General features: G+C 59.2%; 2 protein-coding genes across 2 annotated transcripts; one reads left to right on the top strand and one right to left on the bottom strand.

Annotated features, from left to right (window-relative positions):
- Positions 1 to 725: 725 nt before the first annotated feature.
- On the bottom strand, positions 726 to 6,075 carry LOC136304199 (nicotinate-nucleotide pyrophosphorylase [carboxylating]-like). The gene is given in 6 exon segments (XM_066207825.1): positions 726 to 911; positions 1,994 to 2,125; positions 2,863 to 2,958; positions 2,960 to 3,496; positions 5,762 to 5,905; positions 6,010 to 6,075. Coding segments are annotated over 6 exon segments (1,161 nt in total).
- Positions 6,076 to 7,157: 1,082 nt separating this feature from the next.
- On the top strand, positions 7,158 to 8,101 carry LOC136304198 (uncharacterized). The gene is made up of 3 exons (XM_066207824.1): positions 7,158 to 7,410; positions 7,458 to 7,708; positions 8,054 to 8,101. Exons 1-3 carry the CDS (start codon positions 7,158 to 7,160, stop codon positions 8,099 to 8,101), a joined length of 552 nt encoding a protein of 183 aa, XP_066063921.1.
- Positions 8,102 to 20,460: the final 12,359 nt, after the last annotated feature.

The raw sequence follows: 20,460 nt of genomic DNA, 5'->3' as shown, positions 1-20,460 counted from the left end.
TGGCAAAAGGCCGATCCCAGTCTTGACCAGCGGAACTGATACTGGTTTGGAGCAGGGGATCAGGGGGTCAGTGGGTCAATGGTCACAACCCCCCTCTTTTGTTGGTTAAAAAGTAGCAGGTTTTGCACTCGATGGTGGATTTTGAGGGCGACACCATGAAAAAAAAAACGGGGGGACATGTGGGGGAGGTGAGGTAGGAGTTTATTTGGGGGTACAAAGAGCAAAGGGGGATGGGGAGAACTCAGGGTGGAGTTTTGGGTCCACCTTAGAGGAGGGGGGAGGTGAGTGGGACGATCCCAGGATGGAGATTCGGGATCCACAGGGTGGGCTTTGTGGGGTCTCAGGGGGAATTTGGGGGTCCCAGGGTGGGTTTTGGAGGGCCCCAGGGTGGATTTTTGGCATCCCAGAGTTGATTTAGGGGTTTCCAAGATAGATTTTGGGGTCTGAGATGGATTTTGTGGGTCCCAAGGTGTATGGGGGGGGGGGGGGGGGTGCAGGCATTGGCACCTCCTGGTGGCTAGGAGAACTCAGTTCCAGATTTCACAGTGCCCTCAGTTTTGGGGATTCCCAGGGTGGATTTTGGAGTTTCACGCTGTTTCGCTCCTCCCACAACGGATTTGGGTACCTCAGGTTGGGTTTTGGGGTTCTGGAGTAGGTTTTTGGAGTCCCAGGTTGGATTTTGGTGGTTTCCTAGGGATGGGTTTTCAGGATCCTGGGATAGGTTTTTAGGGTTCCAGCACCCGCAGCGCGAAGTCCAGGGCAGGGGCGCTGTGGGTCAGACACCCCATGGACACCACGTCGATGTGGGGCCCCAAAAACTGGGGGAGGGTCTCCAAAACGATCCCTCCGCTGGCCTCCACCGTCACCCTGGGGTGTGCGGCCTTGACCTGCGCCGCCACCGCGTGCAGCTCCTGGCAGGGGACAGCCCATTAGCAGGGAGCACTCCCTCCCCAAAATTTGGGGGCACCCTGGACATATGATGTGTAATGGATGCTACGTGGTGCAGAACTCCCCCCAAAACTGGTGATTTCACTGCCCAAATCTGCCCGATAACCCCCCACCCCCACCCCAACTTCAAACCACCAGTTCAGGGATTATTCTGCCCACAGAGCCCCAAAATGGGAGTGTCCACCCCCCAAACCCTCCAAATCGAGGGTTATCCCCCTTAAAGCAGAAACCCAATAAAAATAGGGCTTTCCCACCCAACATCTGCCCAACCGGGGGCCCCACCCACCACTGGCCTCCAGAACAACCCCAAATTTGGGCTCTCCAATCCACTGGCCACCCAAATTGGGGTCCACCCACCCAGAACCTCCCAAAATTGTGCCCCCCCCCAACCCGTCAAATCCAGGCATTTGCCCACCCACTAAGCCCCACACTGTGGTCCTCCCACCTAAACTCCCCAAGTCAAGGGGCCTTCCACCCAAAACACCCAAAACTGGGATTACCCAAAACACCCAAAACTGGGATTACCCAAAACACCCAAAACTGGGATTACCCAAAACCCTCTGACCCCCCAGAACTGGGATTCCCCCTTGTATCTTTGGGACTGCCCCACATTTACAGCAGGTTCCCATTTTCCTGATGCAGCCTCACCCCTGGGTATCCCCCATTTTTGCCACTCCCCTTGATTTTGGGGGCTCAGCTGGGGGGAGCAAAGCCTGGATCTATGGAATCATCCCCCCCTTTTTGGGGTATTGAACCCATTTCACTGGTCTGCCTCCCATTTTAAAGGGTGCAGACCTTCATTCTTGGGGTCTAGCCTCACACCTGAGATGTCCTACCATTCTTGGGAGCCCGTCCCAGATTTTGGGAACTCACCTGGTGGGAGCAGAGGTCAAATCTATGGTGTCTCCCCTCCTACTTTTTGAGAGATCTCTGCCCCATTTTTGGGGTTTAACCCCATTTTTAGAGTCCAACGCCCCATTTTTGGGGTCCAGCCCCACACCTGGGGTCTCACCATTGTTGCTCCCCCTCCGATTTTGGGCCTCACCTGGGGGGTCAGGTTGTCCAGCAGGACGATGTCAGCCCCTGCCCCTGCAGCCGCCAGTGCCTCATCTGCTTTCGAGCACTCGACCCCCAAGCGGCGGGTGAAGCCCCCGGCCCGGCGTACCCCCAAAATCATCTGGGGAAGAGGGGGGTCAGGGGGAACCCCAGACTGATACCCAGTCCCTCAGACCCAGTATGGGGCTGGGTAAAATGGGGGACCCCCCGTCTCCCCCCCCACACTGATCCCCACAACTTGGGATCCTCTCCCCAGATCCCCCCAGTTCAAGGGTGTCCCCCCACCCCAGAATTGGGGTTGCCCCACCTCCAGTCACCCAAATGTGGAGTTATGCAAGACGTGATCACCACCACCCCCCACATTCAGGGGTCACCCCAGCCAATTTCCCTCCCAAACTGGGATCCCCAACACACATCCCCTCCAGTCCAGGAGTCCTCCCACATCAGTCATGCACAGAATACCCCAGTCCAAGAGTCTGTCCCAAAACTGGTACCCCCTTCATATGCTGGTGTTTCCTCATTCCCCTCGAAATTCGGGGAAGCCCAAAGCATCACTCTCCCCAAAACTCGAGCCCCCTCCACCGAAACCCCCCATTTCCTCCAAACCTCATTTTCCTCCCACGCAACAGCCCCAAATTTGGGGTTGTCATGCCTACCACCCAGAACCTGCCAATTCCAGGCTCCCCCCACCAATCTCTTCCCCAAACTGGGGTCCTGGCCCCCCAAATCTCCGAGCTTCCCCGCCTAGCACCCACAATCTCTCGCCACTGCCACCCAAATTCTGGAGTCCCCCAATACCCAGAACCCCCCAATTCAAGGACCCCCCCCCCACTGTCCCCCCAAGTTCGGCGTTCCCACCTGCTCGAGTCCCCCCGCTGCCGCCGCCAGCGCTCGATGATTGTCCTTGAGCAGGAGGAGACCCCCCAAACCTCCCCGGTGGGGGTCGGCGCCCCCCCACCCCCAGCGCGTATTTCTCCGCCAAGCGGAAGCCGGGCGTGGTTTTTCGGGTGCCCCCCACGACCCCCGCCCAGCCCTGTGCCCGGGCCACCCCCACGGCCCTCGCGGCCATCGAGGCCACCCCGCTGCAGCGCCCCAAAATATTGAGGGCGACCCTCTCGCCTCCAAGCACCCCCGCGGCCGGACCCTCCACCTCGGCCACCACCACCCGCCCCGGGGGCAGCGCCGCCCCCTCGGGCACCCTCCAGGTGACCCGGCACCCCGACACCCCGAAAACGGCCTCGGCGAAGGGGGCCCCCGCCAGGACGCCCCCCGAGCCGCCCCCGCACTTGCTGAGCAGCTCCGCGCGGGTCGCGGTGTCCCCCGCGGCCGCCACCGCCGCGTCCGGCCAGGGCGCGTCCTCGTCCAGCCAGGAGCGCGCCAGGGAGCGCAGGCGGTGCGGGGGCGGCGCGGGGGCCCAGCCCCGGCCGGGGGGGCGCCGAGCTGGCCATGGTCCGGGGGGCCTGGGCAGAGCCACGGGGGCGTTACTTGGGGACTGCGAGGAGGGGGGATTTGGGGTCATGGGGAGGGGTTATTGGGGTCCTAGGAGGGTCCCTGAAAGGATGCTGGGGACCGCGGTGGGATTTTCAGGGAGATGTTGGGGTCTAGAGATGATTTGGGAGTCATTAAGGTGCTGAAGAGGAAATTTGGGTTGGTCTTTGAGGGGTTTGGGGGATCCGGGGGTCCTTGTGGGAATTTTGAGGGGATGCCGGGGGTGGGGGGGTTGAGGGTCCCAGGAGAGACCTTGAGGGGATACTGGGATCCGGGGAGGAGTTTCAGGGAGATATTTGGGTCTGGAGGGGATTTGGGGGTTGTTGGGGTGTTGAAGGGGTAATTTGGGTTGGTCTTGAGGGGGTTTGGGGGATATTGGGATCCTTGGGGGAATTTTGGGAGGGGGCCTGGAGGCTCCTTAGTAGGATTTTGGGCGGGGGATCTTCAGGGGTTTTGAGGGTCCCAGGAGGGTCCTTGAAGAGATATTGGGGTCCTGGGCAGGGGTTGTTGGGGCCATTTGGGAGGTTATTGGTTCCTGGGAAGGGGATTTGGGCGGGTCCTGGGGGGAGGCTGGGGGTCCTAGGAGGGTCCTGGAGGGGATATTGGGGTCCTAAGGGGATTTTGCAGAAGATTTTTGGGTTCAGGGGAGATTTTGGGGGTTTCGGGGGGCTCTGGGGTGGATTTGGGAATCTAGGAAGGAGATCAAATGTGGGTCCCGCCCTCCCCATGCGCACCCCAAATGTGGGTCTCCCTCCCCCCTCCTGCCCCTTCTCCCCAGCTCGGGGGAGTCCAAAGTCCGGTCCGGGTTGGCCACATCACCCGCCCCTCCCCCCTCCCCTTCCCGAGACCCCCCAATGGGGGAGGGGCGCCCACTGACCAGTCGAGGTTCGGACGCGACTGAAGCCCGAATTGGGGGGTCGGGGGGGTTCTTACCTGGGGGGCGCGGCCAGCCCCGCCCCAGCACCCGACCCCGAGCTGTGATTGGCTGTCCCTGGGGTCCCCACCCACCAAAAAAACCCCAAAACCCCAGGTTTAGGGTGGGGGAAGAAATTCACTTCATTGACAATAAATGAGTGTGGCGGGGGAGCGTTGGGGGTCACTTGGGGGGCGCCCCATGGACGGGGGGCACTTGGGGTGACGCCAGATGACATCAGGTGATTCCCCAACCTGCCCCCCCCAATTCAGACCCTGCCCCACCCCATCAATGTCACGTGGGGGGGGATCACCCCACTGTCACTCATGGGGGTGACAGGAGGTGACAGTGGCAGGACACTGATACAGGACATTGGGATGCGATGGGGCTAACAAGGCGGGGGGGTTGCGGGGGCGGTGCGGGGTGGTGACAGTGCCAGGGGTGTGGTGGTGACATTCCTGTGGGCGGGGCCGGGGCCGAGGGGTGGGACAAGGTTGGGCTGAGGGGAGAAGATGGAGAGGCGGGGAGAGGGGACCAGAGGGACCTGGAAGGGGGAGACACAGAGAGGAGATCGCGATGACCAGGCCATGGTGGAGGGGACAGCGGAGGTGACATGGAGATGACAGTGGGGACAGGGATGAGATGGGACCCAGACATGGAGTTGGGGACATGGAGAGGACATAGACATGTCCTCATGTAGCGGGGTCATGGGGATGGGGGTGGTAGCCGGGAGGAGATGGTCAAGGTGACAGCAGACTGCGGAGGTGACACAGAGATGGTCAACGTCACCTGGAGATGATAGTGGGGACATGGGGACAGTGGTGGGAAGAAGGATCAGATGGTTGAAGTGACCTGGGGATAGTGGGGGGAGCAGGGAGGGAGAAGACAGAGTCAAGGACACCTGGAGATCGTGGAGGTGACCAGGACATGGTGGTGGCACATGTGGAGGGGACAGGGAGGAGGTGGAGGAGACAGGAAGATGGAATTGGGGACATGGAGATGGGCAGTGTAATGTGGAGAGGTTGGTGGGGACATGGGCAGGACACAAGGGGAGATACGGAAATGTTCAAGGTGACCAGGACATGGTGGTGGGACATGAGGAGGGGACGGAGATGGTGGTGGAGACATGGAGATGGTCAAGACCACCTGGAGATGGTCGAAGGGACAGAAGAAGGGAGAGAGAGGGGAAAAGGGAGGAGCTGGAGGTGACCACAGACCATGAAGGTGACCACGGACCACGAAGGTGACCGTGGAAGTGACCCATGAGCAGAGGGCAGGTTTCAGGTGGGACATGGGGCCATGGGAATGGGGGGATTTGGGATGCTGGGACATGGGCTTGTGGGGACATGGGGACACATCCTGCTCCCCCTCCGCCTCCAGGGAGTTCCCAGCAATGAACGTGAGGGTATTGCCCAGGAGGACGATGGGGAATGAGATCTTGAGCACTACCAGGCAACGCGACAGTGACAGCAGCGTCATCTTGAGCATCACCTGGGGGCACTGGGGGACAAAGGGTGGAACCCCTGGGGTGCATCAACCTCCCCTTGGCCACCAACCCAACTCCCATGGCCACCAAAACAAATGGCCACCACTCTGAGTGTCACATTCTTGATGGCCACCACCTCAACATCCATGGCCACAGATTCCCTGCTCATGGCCACTAGACCCATGTTCGGCACTCCCGTGGCCACTGAACCGCTGCCCCCTTCCATGGCCACCAGACCCCATGGCCACCAGCCTTATGGCCACCAACTCCACAGCTACCAACTCCAATGGCAGCCAACCTCTCCATGACCACTGCCCCAATCCCTAGAGCCACCAACTCCCCATGGTGACCAGACCCACATCTTGATGCCCACCAGCCCCATTATGACCACCCTGAAGGCCATAAAATGTCTCTCCATGACCAATATCTCGGTGGCCATCAACCCCTATGACCATAATATTGATGGCCACCAGCCTCCCCAAGGCCATCAATCTCCCCATGACCACCATGTTGATGGCCACCAGCCCCATGGCCACCATCCTGGTGGCCACCATGCCCTGTGTTCCTCCCGTGTCCCCCTGCTCCGCTCTGACAGGCAGGGGGCCAAATGGAGAGGATGACAAAGAGCAGGGACATAGAGAGGCAGATGGAGCCCATCAGCCAGATGTTCACCCAGGGTGGCATCCAGGCCAGCAAATGGTCCTCTAACAGGCTGTGGGCGATATGGGGACATTGGGGGATCACCATGGGGGGAGAGATTGGTCATCAACGAGGAGGGACATGGGAGGACGTGGTGGGAACAGAGGATGGGATTGAGCCCATCAGCCAGATGTTTACCCAGGGCAGCATCTGGTTCTCCAATAGGTTGGGAGAGACACTGGGGACTTTAAGGGGTCACCTTGGGGGGGACAGGGGGATGAGGGACACCACAAGGACTCAGGGCCAGGGATTGTTTCTTCAAGAGCCTAAGTGGTACATCAGGAACATCTGGGGGTCACTATGGTGGTGGGCACATGGTGGGACATGGACAGGGGATGGAAGGTGGGGGAGGGGTGTGGGTTGCCATGGAGGAGGACATGGGACGACTCATTGAAGGCACATGGGGGCATCACAGAGGGCATGATGGTGATGATGATGATGGTGATGGCAGTGGTAGTGATGGTCATGTGATGATGATGATGATGGAGATGGGTGATGAAGATGGTGGTGATGATGATGATGGTGTTAAGTGATGAAATGGTGATGCTGTAGAGGAAGATGGTGTCGATGGTGTTGGGTGATGATAATGGAGGTGATGGAATTCACTGTGGTGTTGATGATGAAAACCAAAGTGTGGATGATAGTAATGATGACGGTGACAGTGATGGTGGTGATGATGATAGTGTTGTCAGTGTCATGGTGATGGAATTGGTTGTGTTGGAGTTGACTGGTGACAATGATGTTAGCGATGAAGATGAAGGTGCGAGTGATGAAGATGAAGATGTGGGTGGTGTGGTGGTAACAGTGTCTATGGTGGTGTGTAATGATGATGCTGTTTGGTGGTGTTGATTGGGGTTGCTGGTGAAGATGATGGTGTGACTGATGAAGATGTTGATGACAAAGATGGTGCTGATGGTGGTATTGATGACAAAAGTGAAGGTGTCTGTGATGAAGACAAAGGTATCAATGATGAAGATGATGGTGTGGCTGATGAAGATGATGAAGGTGATGATGGTGTAACTGGTGTCATGGTGACGGTGTCAACAGTGTTGGATGATGAGGATATTGGTGATGGAGTTCACCATAGTGTGGATGAAAGCGTGAGTGATAAAGATGAGGTATGTTAGGATGATGATGATGATGGTGTGACTAGTGTCATGGTGATGGTGTTAATGGTGTGGGTGATGAAGATGAAGGTGATGAAGATGACAGTGATGGTGCTGTTGGTGTTGTGGTGATGATGACAGGTTGATGATATCGGGTGATGGTGATGGAGGTGAGGATGATGAAGATGATGTTGCTGTGGGGGTGAGGTTGATGGGGCGGGTGGTTGTGGTGACGAAGATGATGGTGATGATGAAGGCCACCCCTTGGCTACTTGTTGAGGGCATGTCACATCTCGATGGGGACCAGCAGTGACAGCGCCAAGCCTCAGAGACCACGTTGTGCTCTGGGACCTGCAGGAAGTGGGGGTGGATGATCACCAGGAGATGACCGGGCTGGAACACTGAGGGGACACATGGGGACACCCAGGGGGGTGGGGAGGCTCCACTGGTGTTGGGATTAAGGAACAACACTTGCCCATCCCAAAATCTGTCACCTCAGGAGAACTTTGCCATGAGACAAGCGCAGAATGGAGCACCCTAAGATAACATCAAGGTGGGACAATTGTCCGGGGGTTATCTTGCACCTTGGGGGAGGTAAACAAAGCTGGGGGAGCAGAGTGCATCCCGAGTGGTGGACAGGGAAATCCAACCAGGCATCCCTGCTGGAATCGGCTCCGACTGGGTCAAAGGGAATTCCAGAGGGGAATACGGCAACCACCAACTCACGGCCACCAACCCGAGAAACCTCCGGCTGAAGAGAAGAGAAAACCTGAGCTGGGACTAATTAGCACCCAAGGCCAGAAAATTGTTTACCAATGGCATTAGAGAGCTGTGTAGCCCTTGAGCACCAATTCCTTAGTTTGCTAAAATGGATAAACAGGGAAAAGTTCACAATGCCCTCAGGACCCCTCACCACTGAGAAGCTCCGGGGGAAGAAGGACCAACAGAATGCTGCTGGATCCATGGGTGGTTCTGACCTTCTGATTGATCTCCCTCCCTCCCTTCTCCCTCTCTTCCTGCCCTTCTCCTTCCTCTCCCTCACATTTCATTGTCCAGTGAATTCTGTACTATTGACTTTGGCACATGGTCCCATTTGCCCCTGAATTTGGGCAGAGGCACCTCAAGGATGGCATCTGAACACCCGGGGATCCTGAAAGTGACCTTAAGCCCCTCATTCCCGACAGGCATGAGCTCAGGAGTGCTGATCCTTGGGCAGGGAAGCACTGTGGCTCCCAGACGGACCAGAGGAACCAGGGATCCAGGCTCCTATCCCTGACCCACTCCTGCCCTGACCCCAACCTGTGCTCCCTGGGGATGGGGCTCCCAGAGCCCTGGGCAGAACCCATTTCCCTCCGTGCCCCAAATCCTGGGCGCTGCAGAGGCTGCTCTGGGTGCCCCTCGTCCCTCCCAGCTGTGGGGGGACATTCCAGGGTGTCCCAACCTGCCCTGTCCAGGGCACCAGGGAGACAGACACCTGTGAGCCTCTGGAGTGACTCTGTTCATGGTGGGAGAGGAACTGGAGACTCCCAGGTTTGAGAGAGCAGCACAGAACACACAAGGATTCAGAACACACGGGGTCATGGGAACACTCAGGGGCACGGGAACACACATGGGCATGAGTCCAAGCAGTCATGGATAGACAGAGTTGCTTTGCTGAAGGGGTTTATTGATTCTTCCAGGGAAATTCCCAGGGCTTCCAGGGGATCAGGGGGGTTATCCAGGCATGATCATCTCCTCATACCGCTGGAGAGGGACAGGACACGAGTGTCACCACCAGTTCCAGGCCTGAAAGGCAGAGCCCAAATTGGGACAAATCCCGGTGTCCACTGGGACACGAGAGGGCCCTTGTCCCCACCCCTCTCTCTGCAGGGACCTGCAGCAGGAGAAGGGATTTGGAGCCCAGGATACACCTGGGACTGGACTTGGCTCTTGAGATCCATGTGCCTCCCAGAGCCCCTCACCCTGGAATATCCCAAAAGCTCCCACAGCCCTCCCTGCTCCCACAGGGACACTGGGTGTCCCCAGAGCCCCCCAGTGCAAGGAAAGCCTTGGGGACAGCTCTGGCCACCTCAGCCCACGACATGGGTCAGGGACAGCCCCCTCCATGTCCCTCTGCCATCCCCAAGGTCTGCACACACCAGTGGGATCAGGGATCTGCCCTGGGCCCTGAGGATCTTTTGTGGGGCAGGAGATCCCCCAAGATTTCTCACCGGGGAATCCAGAGGGGCAGCCGGGCATCACTCCCGCAGAAGCTTCACCTGCTCAGCCACAGGGGGCTGGGGAGAAAGGCAGGGTTAGAGCCACACTGGACGATACTGGGGCATGTTGGGACATACTGGGGCGTGCTGGTGTGTACTGGGGCACAGTCGGGTGTACTGGGGTGCACTGGGATGCCCTGGAGGGTCATGACCAGGACAGGGGAAGCTCTGGGCCCAGCACAACTCCAGGTACTCACCTCAGACCTCTTCACTCGTTGGACACCACTTCCTTTCTGTAGAGAGATGGGGCGATGTCACTGGTCACTGGGGTGTCCCCAGACCCAGCAAGGCCTGGGGGGACCCAGCCAGCCCCCACTTCCCACACTGGTGCCCCAATTCCAGGACTTACCCCAATGCATCCACCATAACCTCCTCCTAAGACCGCCTGCAGATGGAGAGCAAAAGGTTAGTCTGGAATGGGGCTAAGTGGGCTCAGAGGGTCACAGGTGTCCCCAGTCCCCGTGGCAGACCCCAGTCAGAGGGGGAAAATCCCTTTTGCTCCCCCAGTCCCACTCCAGCCAGTCTCACCTGATCCCTGCTCCTGCAGGGAACACGGTGGGGATGGAGACAAGGACGGCGAGAGGAGTTTGGGGGCTCCAAGGAGGAGAGGATGGAGTGGGACGTAGGGGCCACAAAGACAGTGAACCGAGGGTAGCTGGGGATCCCAAGGGATGTGGCTGGGGGTGTTGAAAGGATGAGAATTGGGGAATGGGGTGGGGAGGCAGGAATTCCAGTGGGGGGCCATGGGGGGTGAAGGGGAAGGTGGGTGGGGACATGAGAAAGTGGGGGCGGAGGACAGAAGTTTACGGCTTTGGGAGGGGCAGTCAAGGAGGGGGACAGCCCTGTCATGGACAAGGAGAAAGGGAAAGGACTGGAGGGAAGGAGGAGAGGAAATGGATGGGGCATGATGCTCTTTGGGGTTGACTGGGCTGCACGGGGATGGGAGGGAATACAGTGGGGACCCTGGGGAAGTCGTAGCCTTGGGAAGCTCTGGGGTGTCCTGGCATGCACTGGGGCACAATGGGATGCCCTGCAGGGTGGTGGCCATGAGAGGGGAGGGTTTGGGCTGAGCAGAAAAACTCACGGTACTCACATTGCCAATCTTAATGCCACCAGCTTGCTGTGGAGAGACCATGAGATGTCACCAGTCACTGGGGTGTCCCCAGGCCTGGTAAAGGTTGGGGTGACCAAACTGGCCCCCAGTTCCCACACTGGTGCACACAGCTCCAGGACTTACCCCGGCACACAGAACACCACTGCCATCCATGGCCTAGGGAAGGAGAGGAAAAGCTTGGTCAGGAGTGGCCCCAGTGGGGCTGGGGGGCACACAGGTGTCCTCAGCCCCCCCTGACCCTGGCTGTCCTCTGCTCTGAGCAGGGGCTGCCGGGGATTTGGGGACGCCAGTGCGGGGTGAAAGGCAATGGACTGAGGGGAAAGACTGGGAAGAAGACCCTGGGAATCCTCCTGGGGGTGGCATTTCCCACTTTGTGCCAGTCCGGCCCGGCTTGGCACAGGACCAGTTCAGCCCAGTTTGGCCAAGTTCAGCCGAGTCTGCGCTTGAATTAGTTTGGACCTCTTGGTCCCATTTCAGCCTAGGTTGGGATTGGCCTTTGTCCTTGGGTGGGAAACAGAGGAGATGCTGGGGAGATGCCCGAGGGGACCAAGAGGACGGGATTTGGGGGGAGCAGAACAGGAAAGCGCTGGGGCCCTTCCAGGGAGGAGCCGGGTCCGACCATCCTGTGGGGAAGCCGGGCTCTGGCACCAGGACTTTCACAGCAGGAAGAGGAAGGACAGAGGCAATGGTGGCAAGGAGAAAGCGGCTCCTCCTGGCGCCAGGGAGCCCGGCAGAGCCCCTGCATCGGGAAGAGCCCCCAGCCCAGAGCCCAGCCCGTGGCCTTGGAGCCTCACCTTGCTCTGTGATGGGAGGCACAGCAGGATGGAGAAGAGCAGGGCCACGCCGAGCACAGCCACCTTCATCTTCCTCTTGGAGTGGGCAGCGCTGCCTGAGGCTGCAGCAGGGCAGGAGAGCCTTTATCCCTGCCGGGACTCCTCCCTGCGCCCCCCCGAGAGCCCCCAGGCCAAAGCCCGGCTTGGCACAGCCCCCAGCCCTGGCCACAAGCCCAGCCCTGGCCCAGAGTCCATCCCACCTGCGGCACGGATCCAGCCCCCTCCCCGGCATCCCTCCAGCTTCCTGCACGGGGCAGCTGCCCCTGGAAGGGCCCGGGCACCCGGGGGGCCAAGGGGGGCAGGCAGGGGTCCCAAGGCAGCTGGGGACCCTGTGGGGACAACCCCCACTCCAACACAATCCATCCTCCAGCAGCCCCCAGTGCCACATCCCCACCTCCCGCTGTCCCTGCCCTCCCAGAGCGTTCCCTGTGGGACACCCCGGAGCTGAGCCCGGCCCCAAACCTGGTGTGTCAGAGCAGAATTGTCCCTGTTGTCACTGCAGCCCCTTGGCTGAACCGGGGACTGGACTCACCCCTCTGCTTGGGGCACCAGGACCCCGGGATCAGGGAGAACGGGGAGGTGGGAGGACAACGGGGTAACAGGCCCTGGGAACAGCTCAGTGACCAGATCTCCAGCCTCTGGGGACACTGGGCACTGCTGAGGAATGGTGGCACTGGGACACCAGGGCTGGGCTTGGGGCAGTGCTGGGGTGGCCGCAGTGTCTGGCTCCAGCCCATTCCGGGCACTGCAGCCCCAAACTGCTCCTGGCCCCCAGGGGAAGATCCCCTGCCCGGCCCCACCGACCCACCTGAGACCACCGTGTCCCGCTGGGTGCCCCCACGCCGCTCTGCTGAGCTGTCCCTGACACGGGGTCCCAGGGGCTCTGTGCCCAGCAGGGCTGTGGCTCCAGACTGGGCTGGCACTGGGACACAGCTCCCGCAGCTCCCCTGGCCCCAGGGATGGCCCTGCCCTGTGCTTGTCCCCAGCGCTGTCCCTGAGCAGGGGTCACCTTCCCACCTGAGGGTCCCGTGCTCCTGTCCCAGCTCAGAGCCCCTGTCAGGGTGACCCCCGAGGGCACAGATCAGGGACAGACCCTGGCAGGGCCTCCTGGGAGCTGCCAGTGCCTCCATTCCCCACTGACATTCCCTGACATTTCCAGGAGATGTTCCCTCCTCACGGGACACTGACCACACAGAAGGGACCTGTTGTGGGACAGGTGGGAAAACCTTTCAGGCACCTGGCTTGACTGTTTGTGTTGGATTTTCCCCAGGAGACAGCAGTGACCTGGAAGATTTTCCTTTTGCCTGTCGGTGCTCTGTGCCTCCTTTGTTGGAGAATTGAGGAGCGTTGACTCAGGAGGGGCCGCCCCTGGACGCCTGAGGGGCCCTTCTGGATGATCCCAGCTGGAGGTTCATGGAATCTGCACAGATGAGCTCGTGTTTCCAGATCAGCAGCTCATGCGAACATGGGAATGTTCCCAGTTTGGTGTCTGATGGAGAGATGGCTTAGAGAATTGACCAGGGGCGGCCTGGGGTGCAGCTGATCTGACCTGGACTGTGTCCCTTCCTCTCCCTGAGCACGACTCTGAGCAACCTGAGAAATTTCTGATTTTCCTGTCATCCTTTCTGTGGGATTTTTTCCCCACTTGGGTTCCAAATCAATTTCTGGCCCATCCATTCTCCCCAGGCTGTGACCACAGGGAGGTGTTCTGGTGGGTCACAGGGGGGAAAAGAGGAGCCTGTTCTCCCCACATTTACATCTCCCTTCCAAATTCCCCTGAGCCCTCCAGTTCCCAGTCTCCCTCAGCAGCTGAGGTGTGGGGCAGAGCGGGGGAGACAGGACAGGAGCAGGGGGTCTCAGTGCTGTCGTAGTGGTTTGGCTGGGATAACTGGCTGGTGAATAGTTGAATCAGTTTCTCGGGCTGTGCCATGCTCCTGCTCCTGCTGCAATTGTGACAGGTGGGTTTGGGCTGCAGTCGCTGTGCTCTGGGGGGGCTTTCTGGGAAGTGCTGTAAAATCCTGGCCTTGATCTTCATCAGGCATTGGGGCTCTGTGCTAGGCCATCCCTCTGCTTTGGGCATGGAGAAAATTCCCAATTTCACTTCTTGCCTTTTGTCCTTCAGGATGTTTTCAGCAGGGCACACACAGAATGGCCCCAGCCCCACCTGTGCCTCCCTCACAGGTGTGCTCTCTCTCATTCCAAGCACTCTCTAGGAGAGCAAACCATCAGCTGGTGACTCCAATGGCAGATACCGCGGCCGAAAGTAAAGGAATTCGAGGATACAGGACCCAGCTGGGGATTCCTTGCTGGAGATGTGGGCATTGACAGTGGGATTGGGAATGGGGCAGCAGTCCTCAGCCTCTGGAACCTGCTCCTGCTCACTGGGAAGGACAGGAATCTCTTTGAGCAAGGTCTTGTGAGCTCCTGGTAAGGGATGCACCAGGGATCTGAGGGAATCACCTGTGGGGAAGGCAATTTACATCACCTGGAGAAGCAGCAGCCATCCCAACACCCGGATGGAATCTAGTACACGCTGTCCATCTGGAGAGAGTTTGTGCAAGGTGCACTGATGCTGTTCACCAAGGGTGTGGGGATAAGGGGCTGGACAGGCCACCCAGCCCCAGGAACTGGGAATGTCCCTGCCTCTTTCAGGAATGAGTCTCAGCTGTGGAGAAACTGTCTCTGCAGTTATCCCAGCTTATAAGGAAGTTAGTTTTTCCTGCTCCTATTGACCGCTGTCTCAGCTATGAAGAGTTTCTGCTCAAGGGAGGGGCACTGGTGCCACGGCCCATGTGTCACCCCATGGTTCTGTCTGTGGGTCAGGGGGCTGGACAGGAGGAAGTGGGATGGGGAACGTTCCTGGAGACCAGAAGCTCGAGTACAGAAATTGGAAGGGGAAAAAAAGACAAAAAGCATTTCTCCAGGAATATCCCAGAATTTTAGGATACCTGTGGTTGGAAAAGGCCTCCAAGACCATCAAGGCCACCCTTCTCACCACACCAGAGCCCTGAGTGCCACGTCCAGGCATTGCTTGGACACCTCCAGGTTGGGGACTCCATCATCTTCCTGGGCAGCCCTTTCCAAGGTCTGACAACCCTTTCCATGCAGGAATTCATCCAGATGTCCAACCTAAAGCTCCCCTGGCACAGCTTGAGGCTGTTGCCTCTTATCCTGTCCCTGTTCCCTGGGAACAGAGCCCAGCCCCACCTGGCTGCCCCCTCCTGTCTGGGAGTTGTGCAGGGTGAGAAGGTTCCCGCCTGAGCCTCCTTTTCTCCAGCCTGAACCCCCCTGGATGCTCCTGGTGCTCCAGCACCTTCCACAGCTCCGTTCCCTTCCCTGGACATGCTCCAACCCCTCAATGTCTCTCTGGCCATGAGGACCCAGACCTGGACAAACCCCTCCAGGGGCCTCAGCAGAACCAGCACAGGCACTGTCACTGCCCTGGTCCTGCTGCCACCCCAGGCTGGCACAACACAGGTGCCCTTGGCCTCTGGCCCACCTGGGCACACCTGTGCTCCTGTTCAGATGCTGTCACCTGCACCCCCAGGACCTTTTCCAGCCAGTCTGCTCCAACCTGGAGCGTTCCATGGGGTTGTTGTGACCCCAGTGTGGGACCCGGCACTTGGCCTTATCGACCCTCAAAGGCCCATCGATCCAGCCTGCCCAGATCCTTGTGCGGAGCCTTTGTGCCCAGCAGCAGATCCACAGGCCCACCCAGATGGTGTTTTCCTTGAGTTTGGTGCTGGTAGTCTCAATCAGCCCTGAGCCCTGTTCAAGTGAAGCGCAGATCAGGAAAAGGAGCTTATCAACCCCCAGCTGGGGGCATCTGGAATGGCCCCTCAGGTGTTCAGGGGCTGGAAATTCCTCTGCTGATCAGCTTCACCTCTTGGGTCAACACTCTTCAATTCTCCAACAAAGGAGGCACAGAGCACTGACAGGCAAAAGGAAAATCTTCCAGGTCACTGCTGGCTCCTGGGGAAAATCCAACACAAACAGTCAAGCCAGGTGCCTGAAAGGTTTTCCCACCCGTCCCACAACAGGTCCCTTCTGTGTGGTCAGTGTCCCGTGAGGAGGGAACATCTCCTGGAAATGTCAGGGAATGTCAGTGGGGAATGGAGGCACTGGCAGCTCCCAGGAGGCCCTGCCAGGGTCTGTCCCTGATCTGTGCCCTTGGGGGTCACCCTGACAGGGGCTCTGAGCTGGGACAGGATCATCCTGGAAACAAAACCAGGGACCCCTGGGATTCACTGTGGCTCAGGCAAATCCCCCACTGACTTCAGAACCCAAATCAAGTTTTCACCACCCACCTGTGATCCCCCACCTTGACTCTCATGAAAATATTTCACCGCACATTGTTGTAGGCAGAAGACTAAACCACAGCACTCTTTTTCTGACCCATGGGCTGCTGGAGGGGTTTGGAAGTGGATGGCGATTGGAAAGGAGGACTGCAGAAGCACTGCTGCCCCATTCCCACTGTCAATGCCCATACTGCCACCAAGGAACCCCCAGCTGGGCTCCATACCATCTCATTCCTTTTTCTGGGCCTCGCTATCTGGCGTTGGAGTAAGCAGCTGATGGTTTGCCCTCCCAGAGAGTGGCTGAAATGTTTTTGCATTTCTCCCAAGTCAGCCTCTGTTTCCATGGCTCTTTCCTGGCTCCAGGGCAGCCAGTGCCGCCAAGGGCCATGGTCTGGTGTTCGTGTGTCAGGAGATCCAAACCTGCCCTGTTCCCCTCCCTGGATGTAGAGCAGGGGCCGGATGGGCCTGGCTGTGTCAGACAGAGTCGGTGCTGGGGCTCCCTTGGTCTGAACCTCAGGAAACTCCCTCCCTCCTGAACTTGACTGGGTTCAAGTGCCAGCCTGTTGGAGGTGACAGCCTTCAGAGGGACCTGCCTGTGTTTCCCACCGTGTCAGCCACAACTACACTGCTTTGGGGTGGGGAAAATCCCTGGGGGATCTTCCTAAACAATTGGTTGACCTTAGGAAAAGCTGGGAAACATTTCTGGAGAAGCACCACCAGGAGCATTGTAGTTTCACAAGGATGTTCAAGACACTGAAGAATTCTTGGAATCTGGGACAGAGCACACCTGTGAGGGAGGCACAGGTGGGGCTGGGGCCATTCTGTGTCTGCTCTGCTGAAAACATCCTGAAGGACAAAAGGCAAGAAGTGAAATTGGGAATTTTCTTCATGCCCAAAGCAGAGGGATGGCCTAGCACAGAGCCCCAATGCCTGATGAAGATCAAGGCCAGGATTTTACAGCACTTCCCAGAAAGCCCCCCCAGAGCACTGCAGCCCAAACCCACCTGTCACAATTGCAGCAGGAGCAGGAGCATGGCACAGCCCGAGAAACTGATTCAACTATTCACCAGCCAGTTATCCCAGCCAAACCACTATGACAGCACTGAGACCCCCTGCTCCTGTCCTGTCTCCCCCGCTCTGCCCCACACCTCAGCTGCTGAGGGAGACTGGGAACTGGAGGGCTCAGGGGAATTTGGAAGGGAGATGTAAATGTGGGGAGAACAGGCTCCTCTTTTCCCCCCTGTGACCCACCAGAACACCTCCCTGTGGTCACAGCCTGGGGAAAATGGATGGGCCAGAAATTGATTTGGAACCCAAGTGGGGAAAAAATCCCACAGAAAGGATGACAGGAAAATCAGAAATTTCTCAGGTTGCTCAGAGTCGTGCTCAGGGAGAGGAAGGGACACAGTCCAGGTCAGATCAGCTGCAACCCAGGCCGCCCCTGGTCAATTCTCTAAGCCATCTCTCCATCAGACACCAAACTGGGAACATTCCCATGTTCCCATGAGCTGCTGATCTGGAAACACGAGCTCATCTGTGCAGATTCCATGAACCCCCAGCTGGGATCATCCAGAAGGGCCCCTCAGGCGTCCAGGGGCGGCCCCTCCTGAGTCAACGCTCCTCAATTCTCCAACAAAGGAGGCACAGAGCACCGACAGGCAAAAGGAAAATCTTCCAGGTCACTGCTGTCTCCTGGGGAAAATCCAACACAAACAGTCAAGCCAGGTGCCTGAAAGGTTTTCCCACCTGTCCCACAACAGGTCCCTTCTGTGTGGTCAGTGTCCCGTGAGGAGGGAACATCTCCTGGAAATGTCAGGGAATGTCAGTGGGGAATGGAGGCACTGGCAGCTCCCAGGAGGCCCTGCCAGGGTCTGTCCCTGATCTGTGCCCTCGGGGGTCACCCTGACAGGGGCTCTGAGCTGGGACAGGAGCGCGGGACCCTCAGGTGGGAAGGTGACCCGTGCTCAGGGACAGCGCTGGGGACAAGCACAGGGCAGGGCCATCCCTGGGGCCAGGGGAGCTGCGGGAGCTGTATCCCAGTGCCAGCCCAGTCTGGAGCCACAGCCCTGCTGGGCACAGAGCCCCTGGGACCCCGTGTCAGGGACAGCTCAGCAGAGCGGCATGGGGGCACCCAGCGGGACACGGTGGTCTCAGGTGGGTCGGTGGGGCCGGGCAGGGGATCTTCCCCTGGGGGCCAGGAGCAGTTTGGGGCTGCAGTGCCCGGAATGGGCTGGAGCCAGACACTGCGGCCACCCCAGCACTGCCCCAAGCCCAGCCCTGGTGTCCCAGTGCCACCATTCCTCAGCAGTGCCCAGTGTCCCCAGAGGCTGGAGATCTGGTCACTGAGCTGTTCCCAGGGCCTGTTACCCCGTTGTCCTCCCACCTCCCCATTCTCCCTGATCCCGGGGTCCTGGTGCCCCAAGCAGAGGGGTGAGTCCAGTCCCCGGTTCAGCCAAGGGGCTGCAGTGACAACAGGGACAATTCTGCTCTGACACACCAGGTTTGGGGCCGGGCTCAGCTCCGGGGTGTCCCACAGGGAACGCTCTGGGAGGGCAGGGACAGCAGGAGGTGGGGATGTGGCACTGGGGGCTGCTGGAGGATGGATTGTGTTGGAGTGGGGGTTGTCCCCACAGGGTCCCCAGCTGCCTTGGGACCCCTGCCTGCCCCCCTTGGCCCCCCGGGTGGCCGGGCCCTTCCAGGGGCAGCTGCCCCGTGCAGGAAGCTGGAGGGATGCCAGGGAGAGGGCTGGATCCGTGCCGCAGGTGGGATGGACTCTGGGCCAGGGCTGGGCTTGTGGCCAGGGCTGGGGGCTGTGCCAAGCCGGGCTTTGGCCTGGGGGCTCTCGGGGGGGCGCAGGGAGGAGTCCCGGCAGGGATAAAGGCTCTCCTGCCCTGCTGCAGCCTCAGGCAGCGCTGCCCACTCCAAGAGGAAGATGAAGGTGGCTGTGCTCGGCGTGGCCCTGCTCTTCTCCATCCTGCTGTGCCTCCCATCACAGAGCAGGGTGAGGCTCCAAGGCCACAGGCTGGGCTCTGGGCTGGGGGCTCTTCCCGATGCAGGGGCTCTGCCGGGCTCCCTGGCGCCAGGAGGAGCCGCTTTCTCCTTGCCACCATTGCCTCTGTCCTTCCTCTTCCTGCTGTGAAAGTCCTGGTGCCAGAGCCCGGCTTCACCACGGGATGGTCGGACCTGGCTCCTCCCTGGAAGGGCCCCAGCGCTTTCCTGTTCTGCTCCCCCCAAATCCCGTCCTCTTGGTCCCCTCGGGCATCTCCCCAGCATCTCCTCTGTTTCCCACCCAAGGACAAAGGCCAATCCCAACCTAGGCTGAAATGGGACCAAGAGGTCCAAACTAATTCAAGCGCAGACTCGGCTGAACTTGGCCAAACTGGGCTGAACGGGTCCTGTCCCAAGCCGGGCCGGACTGGCACAAAGTGGGAAATGCCACCCCCAGGAGGATTCCCAGGGTCTTCTTCCCAGTCTTTCCCCTCAGTCCATCGCCTTTCACCCCGCACTGGCGTCCCCAAATCCCCGGCAGCCCCTGCTCAGAGCAGAGGACAGCCAGGGTCGGGGGGTCTGAGGACACCTGTGTGCCCCCCAGCCCCACTGGGGCCACTCCTGACCAAGCTTTTCCTCTCCTTCCCCAGGCCATGGATGGCAGTGGTGTTCTGTGTGCCGGGGTAAGTCCTGGAGCTGTGTGCACCAGTGTGGGAACTGGGGGCCAGTTTGGTCACCCCAACCTTTACCAAGCCTGGGGACACCCCAGTGACTGGTGACATCTCATGGTCTCTCCACAGCAAGCTGGTGGCATTAAGATTGGCAATGTGAGTACCGTGAGTTTTTCTGCTCAGCCCAAACCCTCCCCTCTCATGGCCACCTGGTTGGAGTGGGACTGGGGGAGCAAAAGGGATTTTCCCCCTCTGGCTGGGGGTTGCCACGGGGACTGGGGACACCTGTGACCCTCTGAGTCCACTTAGCCCCATTCCAGACTAACCTTTTGCTCTCCATCTCCAGGCGGTCTTACGACGAGGTATAGGTGGATGCATTAGGGTAAGTCCTGGAATTGGGGCACCAGTGTGGGAAGTGGGGGCTGGCTGGGTCCCCCCAGGCCTTGCTGGGTCTGGGGACACCCCAGTGACCAGTGACATCGCCCCATCTCTCTACAGCATGGATATGGTGTCCAACGAGTGAAGAGGTCTGAGGTGAGTACCTGGAGTTGTGCTGGGCCCAGAGCTTCCCCTGTCCTGGTCATGACCCTCCAGGGCATCCC

This window comes from Chamaea fasciata, unplaced genomic scaffold, assembly GCF_029207755.1.
Source record: "Chamaea fasciata isolate MVZ Bird 193981 ecotype frontalis unplaced genomic scaffold, bChaFas1.0.hap1 SCAF_57, whole genome shotgun sequence".
NCBI classification, from domain to species: domain Eukaryota; kingdom Metazoa; phylum Chordata; class Aves; order Passeriformes; family Sylviidae; genus Chamaea; species Chamaea fasciata.
This window is presented reverse-complemented; position numbering and strand designations above follow the sequence as displayed.

Excerpts from the sequence above, each read along its gene's own strand:
- LOC136304198 (XM_066207824.1), top strand. The coding sequence starts at position 7,158 with ATGGTGTTGGGTGATGATAATGGAGGTGATGGAATTCACTGTGGTGTT. Across the intron at positions 7,411-7,457 it reads AACAGTGTCTATGGTGGTGT|ATGATGGTGTGACTGATGAA; the intron begins GTAATGATGATG and ends TTGCTGGTGAAG. Across the intron at positions 7,709-8,053 it reads GCGTGAGTGATAAAGATGAG|GAAGTGGGGGTGGATGATCA; the intron begins GTATGTTAGGAT and ends TGGGACCTGCAG.